Source organism: Aquarana catesbeiana, linkage group LG02 (genome assembly GCF_042186555.1).
Source record: "Aquarana catesbeiana isolate 2022-GZ linkage group LG02, ASM4218655v1, whole genome shotgun sequence".
NCBI classification, from domain to species: Eukaryota; Metazoa; Chordata; class Amphibia; order Anura; family Ranidae; genus Aquarana; species Aquarana catesbeiana.
Genome location: NC_133325.1, coordinates 693,218,577 through 693,232,823, shown reverse-complemented (window position 1 = coordinate 693,232,823; position 14,247 = coordinate 693,218,577). Strand labels below are relative to the sequence as shown.

At 42.3% G+C, this 14,247-nt stretch overlaps 1 protein-coding gene across 1 annotated transcript in view; it reads left to right on the top strand.

Annotated features, from left to right (window-relative positions):
• Window positions 1-14,247, top strand: part of ABHD15 (abhydrolase domain containing 15) — a 73,286-nt gene that overhangs the window by 22,370 nt on the left and 36,669 nt on the right. Inside the window, exon 2 of the mRNA XM_073616828.1 lies at window positions 10,915-11,436. Within this exon, the coding sequence (XP_073472929.1) occupies window positions 10,915-11,436 (522 nt within the window). The remainder of the gene's footprint in view (window positions 1-10,914; window positions 11,437-14,247) is intronic.

Sequence of the window (14,247 nt, the reverse complement as noted above, 5' to 3'; positions counted from 1 at the left end):
CCGCACCTAGTGTATGCTGTCCAGTTCTGGGCACCAGTCCTCAGGAAGGATGTACTGGAAATGGAGCGAGTACAAAGAAGGGCAACAAAGCTAACAAAGTGTCTGGAGGATATTAGTTATGAGAAAAGGTTGCGAGCACTGAACTTTTTCTCTCTGGAGAAGAGACGCTTGAGAGGGGATATGATTTCAATATAGAAATACCATACTGGTGACCCCACAATGGGGATAAAACTTTTTTGCAGAAGGGAGTTTAACAAGACTCGTGGCCACTCATTAAAATTAGAAGAAAAGAGGTTTAACCTTAAACTACATAGAGGGTTCTGTAAGAGCGGCAAGGATGTGGAATTCCCTTCCACAGGCGGTGGTCTCAGCAGGGGGCATCGATAGTTTCAAGAAACTATTAGATAAGCACCTGAACGACCGCAACATACAGGGATATACAATGTAATACTGACATATAATCCTAATCAAAGATAGTCGTGTTCTTTATCTGATGTTCGCTAAACACCACAATGAACACGGCTATCATTCCAGGTTCCATACTCACCCAGGTGTCCCTGTAGCAATCGAGCCTGTCTCCACCCTCGGCTCTGTACTAGGTGGTACCTTTTTGCAGATCTCAAACTTGACTGGTATGTTTTTTGGACCTGGCTTCAACAATGCTCATTTCTCTGTCCCCGATGTTGATTTTGATGTGTGACTTTGTCTCATTATAGAATATTGTATACCAGTAATACTTCACATGGAATGCCCCTGAAGAAAGGCCTCTACACAGGTCCTTAAACGCTTTGGGTCCAACACTGAAGGAATTGCATTTACATGATATAATTCTGCTTTTGTTTTTATGTATTCGATAATGGTGATGTATGCACCACATATTTTAGATTAATAATACATTTCTATTTTCTAATATTTTGTCACTTGATCAGTTGGCCTTAAAGTCCCTTAGTATTTCCATGGGGGGGGGGGGGGGGGGGGGGGGGGGGCATTTCCTTTATACGATTTCTGAATTTGGGATGCTGGCAACCCTTGGGTCTTCTTGGTTGGTTTTCAACTATTTTGTTTGGCAGACTTCTGGCATTGGTGAAAAAACACTAATTGTCACATTTTTACTTGGGCTTTATATATGCTTATTAGTAGTACGAATACAGTACTATATTTGACAGTTACTGTGTGTAAAGTAGTCCATATATTATGCAATTTTCTTTGCTTCCACTACCGGTGGAAAGAAAAAAGGTTGCTTGATTCCCCTATCTACCAGCAGGGAGTGTGCAGAGTCTTCCCTGCCGGCAGAACACAATGGTCACTGCTGGCAGCTATCACCTGCAAAACCCTTCCCATCTTGCCTTATTCCACACTCCATGTCTGACCCCTTACAGTCCTGTCTGCCCCATTATATTCCAATTTCCCCTCAATCCTAGTTTAAATACTCCTCCAGCCTTCCCATAAACGTCTCCCCCAGTACAATAGACCCCCTTCCATTTAGGTGCAAACCATCTTTAGTATATAGGTTGTACCCCAAATGAAAAGTTAGCCCAGTGCTCTAGAAAGCCAAATCCTTCCCTCTTAAACCAGGCCTTTAGCCATGCATTCAGTTCTCTAATCTCCCAGTCTTTCCTGTGTTGCCTATGGCACAGGCAATATTCCATAAAATATAACCTTGGAGGTTCTAACCTTCAACTTGCGTTTTTTTTTAACATTGATTCTTAAGGATCTTCCATGTATTCTATCATTAGTTCCAACATAAACCAAGACAGCTGGGTCATGCCCAGCCCCCTCCCAGTAATTTATGAACTTGATCCAAAGCATGCCATACCCTGGCACAAGGGAGACAGAAAACTATTCATAACATGAAAGATTAAAGATCACTGGGGTTCGACACCCCTTTTTTTTTTTTGTTTAAGAAATTAACTTGCAAGGCCTAATTAAATACTAAGGAAAACCTAGAAAAGTATAATAAAACAAATGTTATTGTAAAAATATAAACTTAGCCCACCTTAAAAGTGGACAGTGTCAGTTTGGCAGTGAATGTTGTGTGGATGGTGTCAGTAGGGCAGTGGATGGTGTCAGTAGAGCAGTGGATGGTGTTCGTAGGGCAGAGTTGATGTCAGTAGAGTAGTGGACGATGTCAGTAGTTTTTATTTATTTTTTTTTTTTTACAATTTTTAAATCTTATTTTATAATATTTAGGAGCCCCGTTGGGGAGCTTTGGTGAAATATCAGGGGTCTATTACAGACCCCTGATGTCTCACTTTTGAGACAGAGAAATGGACTGAGATAAAATTCCCCAGTCGCTTTCTCCACAGCCTGAGCTGCACTGGACAGCCAATGAATGGGAAGCGCTCTGTGCTGATTGGCTCCCTGTTCATTCACAATCTGCAACATAATAAACACAGTTTGGCATTGATCATTTTCTGTGTTAATTCAAAATGGAAGGGACCGGTAAATTAGCTGTTGACCGACCGCTTCTTCGCTCTCCATCCTGAATCAACCCCCGCAGCAGCTGGCGGTAGAAGAGGAGGAGGAAGCTGGCAGTGCTGGGGGGGGGGGGGCCAATGGAGAACACGGGGGGGGGTAGCGACCACCAGAGGAAAGAGACCTGGAAAGAAGGGGCATTTAGTGGAATGGAATTGGCTGTATTTTCCTCCCTGAATACCATTGGGGAGAGAGAGGGAAGTGAGCATTCAGCTGGTGCAGGGATGAAAATACTGGCGATCGGTTCCACTAAATGTCACCCCGTCACTCCTTCTCCCCGGGTTCTAGGGTCGGCAACCAAGAGATGCGATCTACCCATCACGTGCCCACTATTGACAGGTTGCCAATACCCGGTTTAGGCCTTCCCTTCCTTACCCTCACCATCCTTACTAGATGGGCTGCTCTCTCGGCTGTTAGGGGTAGCTTCTCCACATCTTCATCCAGCTTGACACATTTCTTTTACTGCTCAAACACAGATTTTGCCTCCCCTAGCTACATTAACCCATCTTTCTACCTGAACATCTGACTTACCTCATCATCCTCCACATCAACCTCACCTGCTTAGTGAGCAGGACACTCCTTTCAGGATTGTCTGTTCTACTCAGTGTGGCAATTTGCTCCTCCATATCTCTAATGTGAGCTTCCAGAATGGCAACCTGCTCACATCTGTCACAGCAGTATTTATCCTGGAGCTGTTGCTCCATTATTGTTTATATGTGACACTGAGTAAAACCTTCAACCGTGCTAGCACTTATTGTCCTAGTTACAATATTATAACTTACAGGAAACTTACAATGTTACTTACAAGTTAGAAGACTCCAGATTTAACTTCTTTGCAACTTTTTCAAAACACCACTTTGTTCACAAATCCCACATGTAAGCCAGCATTAAATGCTATTCCAGCTTGGACCAATGTAACTATGCATATACCATACCTGTGGGATCCCTCTAGAACAGGGTTTCTCAACCAGGGCTCCATGGATCCCTAGGGTTCCCCCAGAGGTTGCTAGGGGTTCCTTGAGCAATGAGCAATTTCTGTCTCTCAGATAAGTTCCAACTGACACTATTGATCTTTTTAGCTACCTGTAAGGGGGTAATTCTTCCCAATGACCCTCAGTGTAAGGAGCATTCTTCCCACTTTCCATCACACTAATGTATCATGAGTTGTAGATATAGTAATTTTTAGTAGGGGTTACCGAGACTGGAAAGTAATTTCAAGGGTTCCTCTGTGTTGTTAAGGTTGAGAAAGGCTGCTCTAGAAGCTGAAAATCACTGTAGTGGATGCTGCTACTCCAGTGATCTCCACTAGCTTAGGAGTCCCATGCCGAGCAGCTGCCATGTTGCAGTCTGAACATAGGAGTTAGGTTACTCAGTATGGTCGCTGTTCAGAGAATGCTTTGCATTTTCTCAATGAATGCATAACAATCTGATTGGACGAGGAGGAGAGCATGACATCTCTGCCTCTTGAAATCATCTAATTAGAGAATGCTTGCATTCATTGAGAAAATGCAAAGCATTCTCTGAATGGCTCCTGTGCCAAGTGTCTGACATCCTGCGTTCAGAATGCAGCAGTGCAGCCGCTCCGCACAGGACCCCGAAGCTAGTGGGGTGGGATCACTGGAGTAGCAATGCATACTACAGTTATTTCTAGCTTTCAAGGGGTTCCCACAGGTGTATATGCATAGCTACATTGGTCCAAGCTGGACTAGTGTAACTAAGAAAAAGACATACCTAGAACTCTAAGTCTGAAGTTAAGTGGAGTAGTGTGTAGCTTTTCCAGCATAGCGGACTACTAATCCCATAGAACAGTGGTTCTTAACTCCTGTCCTCAGGACCCACTAACAGGCCAGAGTTTAAGTATTACCTTGGGGAGATGCAGACTAGAATAGAATACTGCAATCACTGACCAGCAAATATTACCTTTGATGTGTTTCAGTTGCAAACCTGGCCTGTTAGTGGGTCCTGAGAACCACTGCCATTGAAGACTACCACTTTTTATTTTTGTACAAATTCTAATTTGTAGTAACAGAACCATGCCCCCTTTTTCAACCCAATATGCAGATCCAATACAAAACCGATATCGGCATTGTGCAGACTAAACACCTTTGCCCTAGTGAAGATGACCACAGACCTGACAGATGATGGTCAACAATGGCTATACAATCCCACTGCCTCAACTCCTTTTTGGATATTCACAAACCTAAACATAAATGGTTTATATCTGGAGTGTGCACCTGTTCAGGAGCAATGGAGGAGGGAGGGCAGTCGCAACTCTGTGCAACCCTGTTCGACCTCTTTGTTGCATTAGAACGTTCATTCAGGGCTGCAATGCCCTGCCCCATTTTGCCCCCCCCCCCCAAAAAAAAATGTAAATGACTATGCTTTTCTTTAAAGTACAATAATGAAGGCTTACAGAGGAATTTATGCATACTAACCAAAACTCTGGTGATTTGTAAATAATCTTTTTAGAGCAAATAAACCAAAATTATGCATTTAAGGTATCCATTAACAACAGACCAGCTATGAGTAAGGCTGTTAGCATAAACACATTAAGATTTCTGCAGTATACTGGACTAATTCATTTTAATAAATAAACTCTGTGGACTTTATATAGACTACAGAGTTGACTTTCAAGGGCAGACAAGTCCAGGTGGGAGACTGTCTCCTGCTGCATGATGGTAACAACCAGGAGGTTGAGCAAAGTATATAATGTACCTATGGTTTACGTTTAAAAGAGGAGGATCTTGGGACTTTAAGTGAAGTAGTGAACTAGTAAAACTATGGTACCTATGGTTTACTAAGACTCTGGCTGGTGTAAATGATATTATAGATCAAACTAACGACTGACAAAGTCAATTGAAAAAAAAAAAAAAAAAAGAAAAATTCAGCATCCATTAGCAGCAGATGACAAAAAAACTCACACTTCCTTTTTTAGCCTTTACCCAGTCCAACAGTCCCAAATGTAGGAAGATAGAGGCCAGGCTGGTACTACATCCATATTTTCATACAAACGTTAGACCAAAATATATTCAAACTTTACAGGTACCACTCAGGAATACCACATATAAATAAAAGTTCTAGATTTGCACAATCTTTCAAAGACTATAAGCACCATTCCACACGAAATGCCTAACACCATTGCCTTAATGAATACTCATTTAAACTTTGTCATGAACACAATATTATCCTACATATATAGCACAATCATGGCCAATGATGGAACGGCATCTCATTGTGTTTCACAGACTTGGTCTGCTTCCTCAGGACAAAAACGGTGAGGTCACTGAAAATCATGCAACTGTTTTACCTCGCAAAAAAATACCCATATAACATACAATAGAACATTGGTACCTAACAGTTTTGTAGCACTGTATATTTATATCCAAACCAGAACTGCTTTTAAAATCACTCCCTAGGCAGACTCAAGAGCACAAATGATATATACAGTATCTCACAAACCTGAGTACACCACTCACATTTTTGTGAATATTTTATTATATCAACACTGAAGAAATGACACTTTGCTACAATGTAAAGTAGTGAGTGTACAGCTTATATAATTTTGCTGTCCCTTCAAAATAACTCAACACACAGCCATTAATGTCTAAACCGCTGGCAACAAAAGTGAGTACACCCCTAAGTGAAAATGTCCAAATTGGGCCCAAAGTGTCTATTTTGTGTGGCCACCATTATTTTCCAGCACTGCCTTAATCCTCTTGGGCATGGAGTTCACCAGAGCTTCACAGGTTGCCACTGGAGTCCTCTTCCATGACGACATCACAGAGCTGGTGGATGTTAGAGACCTTGCGCTCCTCTACCTTCTGTTTGAGGATGCTCAATAGGGTTTAGCTCTGGAGACATGCTTGGCCAGTCCATCACCTTTACCCACAGCTTCTTTAGCAAGGCAGTGGTCGTCTTGGAGGTGTGTTTGGGGTTATGTTTGAATACTGCCCTGCGGCCCAGTCTCTGAAAGAAGGGGGACCACGCTCTTCTTCAGTATATTACAGTACATGTTGGCATTTATGGTTCACTCAATGAACTGTAGCTCCCCAGTGCCGGCTGCATTCATGCAGCCCCAGACCAAGACACTCCCACCACCATGCTTGACTGTAGGTAAGACACACTTGCCTTTGTACTCCTCACCTGGTTGCCATCCCACACGCTTGACACCATCTGAACCAACTAAGGACAGTAATCCATGCTTTCTTGGGCATCATTTTTAGAAGAGGCTTCCTTCTGGGATGACAGCAATGCAGATCAATTTGATGCAGTGTGTGGTGTATGTCTGAGCACTGACAGGCTGACCCCCCACCCCTTCAACCTCTGCAGGCAGCACTCATAGGTCTATTTCCCAAAGACAATCTCTGGATAGGACACTGAGCACGTGCACTCAACTTGTTCTGAGTGGAACCTGTCCTGTTAAAACGCTGTATGGTCTTGGCCACCATGCTGCAGCTCAGTTTCAGGGTCTTGGCAATCTTCTTACAGCCTAGGCCATCTTTATCTACTTCCCACCCGGCCAATGTACACAAATGGCCGGGTGTGCGCTCTCGGACTTCTGAGTGGACGTTCAGGAATGTCCCTCAGGAGGAGGGGGATCACCCGCGCAGTGGCGTGATCCCGATGCACTTGTGTCACCCGGACACGGCGCATCTCCAATCGGCAGGAGGGCTCTGCGATTGGCCCTCCTGATCACATGATGGCCGTGTCCAATCACAGCCGTCATGTGATGTAAACACAGAGCCGGTTGCTAGGCAATCAGCTCTCCTCTCCTCACACAGAAGTTGTCGGTGAGGAGAGGAAAGGAAAGGAGAGGAAAGAGGATCGCTGCAGCCAGCTGGTGATCAGCGAGTATGAGCTGTTTTTTACAGCTTTTACTCACTGATCACCAACCTAGTGTCACCACACAATGTAAAACACACATATCCCCAAAACACCTGTCCCCCACATATGTCCCACTAAAATCACATGTCCCAATAATTATCTGCACACACATGTCTGTGATCACCTGCGCACATCTGTACATGATCATTTGTGTACATCTGTCCGTGATCACACAAACCAATTATTATACATTTAACGGAAATTATTACCAAAAACATGTAGCAGTATACATTTTGGCTTAAATTTATGACAAAAGTCGATTTTATTGGATTTCTTTTAAAACAGAAAGAAAATGTTTTTTCCCCCCAAATTTCTGCTCTTTTTTTCGCTTATATCGCAAAAAATAAAAAAGTCGTGAATAAATACCACCAAAAGAAAGCTCTATTTGTGCAAACAAAATGATAAAAATTTCATTTCTGTACAGCGTAGCATGACTGCGCAATTGTCATTGAAAGTGCGAGAGCGCTGAAAGCTGAAAATTGGTCTGGGAAGGAAGGGGGCAAAAGTGCCTAGTATTGATGTGGTTATGTAGAGCAACAATTCTTTTTTTCACATCCTCAGTTCTTTGCCATGAGGTGCCATGTTGAATTTCCAGTGACCAGTTAGAGAGTGAGCGATAACACCAAATTTAACACACCTGCTCCCCATTCGCACCGGAGACCTTGTAACACTAACGAGTCACATGACACTGGGGAGGGAAAATGGCTAATTGGGCCCAATCTGGACATTTTCACTTAGGGGTGTACTCACTTTTGTTGCTAGCGGTTTAGACATTAATGGCTGTGTTGAGTTATTTTGAGGGAACAGCAAATTTACACTGTTATACAAGCTGTACTCTCACTACTTTACGTTGTAGCAAAGTAATTTCTTCAGTGTTGTCATATGAAAAGATAATAAAATAATTACAAAAATGTGAGCGGTGTACTCACTTCTGTGAGATACTGTACATCCCAATAGAAGTAAACCGCTGCAACTGTCTCTACAGGGAGGGTGATGTGTAGAGACAGTTGTAGCAGTTTACTTCTATTGTTACACCTACATGACATGATGTGGCCCCTTTGCCTCATGATGAGATCAATCTATCCTACACATATTAGAAGCAATGAACACTGTTTGTTCCTGAAGGATATTTGATGTCCGATTGATGATACACCATAGTCCTGCAACTCTGGTAGACTTGGTGGTGGATCACGTCGGTGATGTTTGATCACACACATCTTCAGTTTATTTCTGCATGATTTCATGAATTTAATTTTTTTGGGGATATTTGCTTTCTGGATTTTGTTGACACATTTTTGGATATCATCTGCTCACTAATTTATGGACTTATTTATCAATTAAATTGCGCTGCATTACTTTTGTTTTATTTTATTTCAAAGTTTATCTGACTGCTTTTTTGCTAGCGGCTTTTTTCACCACATTTATCTAAATTTTGTCAGAGTGTTTTCTCCCCACTTGCACAGTAAAGTTCCTCCACCCCAAACTCGCTCATCCATGTCTTTATGGACCTTGCTTTGTGCACTGGTGCGCGGTCATGTTGGAACAGGAAGGGGCCATCGCAAGTTGGGAGCATGAAATTGTCCAAAATGTCTTGGTATGCGGATGCCTTAAGAGAGTTCCCGTCACTGGAACTAAGGGGCCAAGCCCAACCCCCGAAAAACAACCCCACACCATAATCCCCCCTCCACCAAATGATTTGGACCAGTGCACCAAGGTCCACACACACATACACACACACACACACACACACACAGCATAAATGAGTGCAGCCCCCAACAGATTTGTCAGAAAACCTTTACTGTCCTTTCAGAATCAACATTTTCTATGGGACACTAAACTACAAAATAATCCCACAAATGTGGGCCATTGATTGCAACCAAGATTGTTAATTTGCACACAGAAAAAAGAATTTTTCCTAACAAATTCATTCAAGACCACGTTGCAAATATGAATACACCCCCAATGAAAAGTTTTAGGTGCAAAGCTAATTTTTACACAACAAAATCCTAATTAACAAGAATTCAACTACAGGCGAGTCTAATTATTCATTAGACAGGTGTCCAGCAGACAATTGATTATAAAAGGGCATTACTTAACAAAGAAAGCCCCTTCCCATTTCATGCTGTCAGCAATGGCACCACATGGAAGAGAAATGTCACAAGGTCTGAGAAAGAAAATAATTTCTTTACACAAGAAAGGTGAAGGCTACAAGAAGATCAGCAAAGCTTTACTTATCAGTAAGAATACTGTAGCAAAAGTGATACAAAAATCTAACAAAGATGGAACTGCAACCATCTCAGAGACATCCTGGCCGTCCACGGAAGTTAACACCTTGACAGGAACGTCTTCTGAGGAGAAGGGTTGAAGAAAATATCACCATGCAAGTTCACTGCAGTTAGCTAAAGAAGTAGAAAGCCAAACTGGAGTGATTGTTACCCGTGACACAATACCGCATACACTGCAGAGGAATGGCATGCATGGATGTCATCCACGAAGATAGCCTCTCCTAAAGCCCATGCACAAAAAAGCCTGCCTAGAATTTGCCAGGGCCCATGTTGAAATAGAAGACTACTGGGACTCTGTACTCTGGAGTGATGAGATCAAGATAAATGTTTTTGAAACCAATGGCCTCAAAACCTTTATGACGTTGCAAAGGTGAGAAGTACAAAAAAAATGCATGGTGCCTACAGTCTAAACATGGCGGTGGCAGTGTCCTTCTGTGGGTCTGCATGAGTGCTGCTGGTGTCGGGGAGCTGCATTTCATTGATGGTATCAAATTCAGATGTACTGCTCTATTGAAAGAAGATGCTAACATCACTCTGTGCCCTTGGTCGTCGTGCACTTCTCCAACATGACAATGATCCAAAAGACACATCTAAGGCCACTGTTGCATTTCTGAAGAACAGGGTGAAAGTGATTTAGTGACCAAGTAGGTCTCCTGATCTGAACCCAATCGAACACCTATGGGGAGTTCTGATGAGACAAGTTGTGCATCACTCTCCATCCAGCATCCAGGCTCTAAAAGAAGTACTTCCTAAAGAATGGAAAAAGATAGGATTTTACAATATGTCGCCAACTTGTTCATTGCATGCCTAGAAGACTTGGTGCTGTCCAGGGAGGTCATACAAAATACTAGATGCAGTTTTTGTTGAGGGGTTGTGTATTCATTTTTGCATCAACTAATTTGAGTAAAATTTTAGATTTTGTAATCCAAGTTATACTATTAACCTTATTTTCATGTAATGAGCTAAACAAATGTTCTATAAAACACAGTTTTGTAAAAATTTGGAAAATTGTTCTTGTGTTCATTGAGATATTGATTAAAATCTTACTTTTCAAAAGGGGTGTACTCATTTATGCTGAGCACTGTATATATAACATTGAAATCATCTTAATACCCTAAGGCTGCTGTTAAATTGGTAAATAACTACAAGTTTTTTTTTCATAATGTTGTGGTTAGCATAGCACCATTATCACACTTGCCTCGGTACAAATGTACCTACAAAAGGTGAATAATACATTTTCATTGACATAAATCATATTTCCCCATTGCAGATACTTCACGGTTTTAGGAGAAATTCTACCAACTGAGAAATTATTTGACAGTCAGTCCCTCCAAGAACTACATGAGATCCTGCACTGTCAACGCAAAACTAGGAAGGTAAGCTGGGACGATTACTGGGAACAAAATGATCCACTCCGTGACGTGGATGAAGTTGCTGTCCCTGTTCTGTGTATCTGTAGCATGGATGATTCTATTCGAGGTCCACCAGAGTCTACTCTCCCCATCGAACTTTTCAGGACAAATCCTTATTTTCTGCTGTTGCTGACACATTATGGAGGTCACTGTGGCTTTCTTACAGATGCTCCTGTAGCATGGAGTCATGAAGTTACATTAGATTACTTTAGGTCAGTGACAGAATTTTTTAGAACTGAAGAGAAAACAAAATGGTTGGCCAACCGGAGGAACTCCAATATGATGAGCAGGCGAAGACGACCAACCTTGCAAAGACGGGAGCTCTCTGCTTATAGGGACCTGGAAGAAAAGATTTTTAGCTGGAAAAGATCATACACCAGGTGACCCTCTCTGAAATATGTGAATTCTATTTTTTAATAAAAATGATTCAACCTGGAACTCTCAAGACATTTGATACACTTAAAGAGGAGTTTATGCTTCCAAACCAAATGTTTTTTGTTTCCTCCAGGTCCAACATGCGACCCAGACGCAGTTTCCACAATCCCTTCCACAACCCACTCCCAACCCTATTATAGCAATAATTAAACACACAGATCCAAAAAAGCTTTTATCTTGCTTCTACAATATGCTCTCCACTCCTGTATCTGCAAAACTAGCTTATGCTTTAAAACCAAGATGGGAGAGAGAGGTCAGGACAATAGAGGATGAGGAATGGGAGGAAGCATTAGAAACCTGCAGGATGGTGTCACCCAAGCTTTCAGACAGGCTGTCCCAAATCTACATACTCCACCGAGCATACCTTACCCCTATCAGGGTTGCCAGATACAGACAGAACCAGCCCACCACATGCCCAATGTGTGGTATTGAGAAAAAAGGAGGCTTCCATCATGACAGGTATGGAGTGTGGTGGTCTCATCCTTAACGTATTGAAACACAGAAAAAGATATCCCCCTTGGACTGGGACTTTAATAGACCACCAACTCTTGGAATAAAATTTGTAAATTTTATTAATATACTTAAAAACAGACGTGAGGGCGTCTATGACATACAGACAAGAACGTGCCTTCCATACAAAATAGATATACAATAAAATAAGGAATTATACAGATGTAATATAAATGTACTCTCCTGGGGTTGATGTACCCCTATACCCGACGCGTTTCCGGTATTTTGATACCTTCATCAGGGGGGCTTGGGAGCTGCAAGCATTCACAAATGTATGGATTCTACAAGTATACAAAGAGGCATGTCAGAGAGAACATCACATTGTAGAAATGAACAGTACAAAAATCCTCGGACCAGGCGAACACAAACAGGTTGGTAACAAAAAGATAAACATATATAAATTATAAAAAAAAAAAAAAAAAATGAACAAAAATAAATTAAAAATGGCACATACCAGGTGGAATGACCTAGTGTTCACGCAGCACCTATGACCCCCAAAGTTCAATCATGTATTTTTCCTGGATATCAGACCCAGAGCCTAAATGGATTATGTGCTCAGTGGATTGCCATAGTCTATGAAGAAAATGTAAGCATTAAGTGATTGTGTTGCTCCCACCTGGGGAGGATAAAATACAGAGGGAAGTGAAGCAAAAAATGAAAAGAATATGAGTGTAAAATGCAGCAGGGTAGGTGAAGTGAAAAGAAAGAAGACAAGTGAAATGGCATGAAACATGCGCAAAATATGGGGCCCACATGTTGCAGTAAAAGAAATACTCAACAATTTATGTGGGGTCCTCAGGGTGAGTGTGAGGAAGATGAAAGAAAAAATTACAGTGATGCCAAATTAAGCTTGCCCCAAGGGGGTCGTGAATAGGCCAAGTGAAGAGAAGGGGAACAAAAAGGTAAGCCGTGTAAAAGCCCCTCCAGGACCCGCATGATGACTAGTGCCACGTGGGGGGAATTTATCAGATCACACGGTATAAAGCACCGACCATGGACCCCCAAGGTGAAAGGAGTCTTCAAAGGTGGCATATTTAACTGAGTTTATTGAACGAGCCAGAGTACAATAAGTCTTCATTGGGGGCTATCTTATGCCGGATGAATAAATATCCAGAGGAGGCCCACAGTGGCCGACTCCTAGGATAGACCCTAAAAAACCATGTATTTAAATGATGAGTACAAGGGTAGCTAATCCCAACAAGCGGAGGATTAGAGGCTCAAAGGGTGTCTCCACATAGTGGGGACTTACCTTGGTGTGTCCGGATCCAATGGGTGGTGCCCTCAGCTCGTGGTGCTCACCAGGAAAAGGTCTGATTAATGTTTATATGCGTGGGCGCCAAATGCCGGCGCCTGCGCATAGAGGGTGGATCGCACTGCGCCTGTTCAGAGGTCCGACCCAATGCTGGTCATTGCGTGGCCGCGCCCACCATCACCTACGTCGGTGGAGCACAGCGTACCTCTATGCAATGAACCAGCCACGATTGGTCGGGATAGGAACGGCTGAAGTGCCCCGTCCCCTAGCTCGCACACATCACCGCCGACAAATGGTATACAAAATGAGAGAAATAGTAAAGGGGGGAATATATGGGCAAAAAAAAAAGCTGAGTACTGCACCAATCCACAGAGGACAATATATGTGTGGGGGACTAAGTGATTCTAATCTGTGTGTACATGGCTCAATGGATGGTCTAGCGCCATCTAGTTGGGAGTCAAGGAAATATAGTGCTGATAGAACACAAAGCCATTTTACAACACAACCCTACATATGTGCACTATATAGATGTAATAAGTTGCAGAAATATCCAAGGGCTAAATTTCTACAATGTGATGTTCTCTCTGACATGCCTCTTTGTATACTTGTAGAATCCATACATTTGTAAATGCTTGCAGCCCCCAACCCCTGATGAAGGTATCAGAATACCGGAAACGCGTCGGGTATAGGGGTACATCAACCCCAGGAGAGTACATTTATATTACATCTGTATAATTCCTTTTTTATTGTATATCTATTTTGTATGGAAGGCATGTTCTTGTCTGTATGTCATAGACGCCCTCACGTCTGTTTTTAAGTATATTAATAAAATTTACAAATTTTATTTCAAGAGTTGGTGGTCTATTAAAGTCCCAGTCCAAGGGGGATATCTTTTTCTGTGTTTCAATGTGTGGTATTAAAAACGGTAAGTTTTTTCACCTTATATGGTCCTGTCTCAAACTACAAGACTATTGGAAACAAATAGTGACCTTCC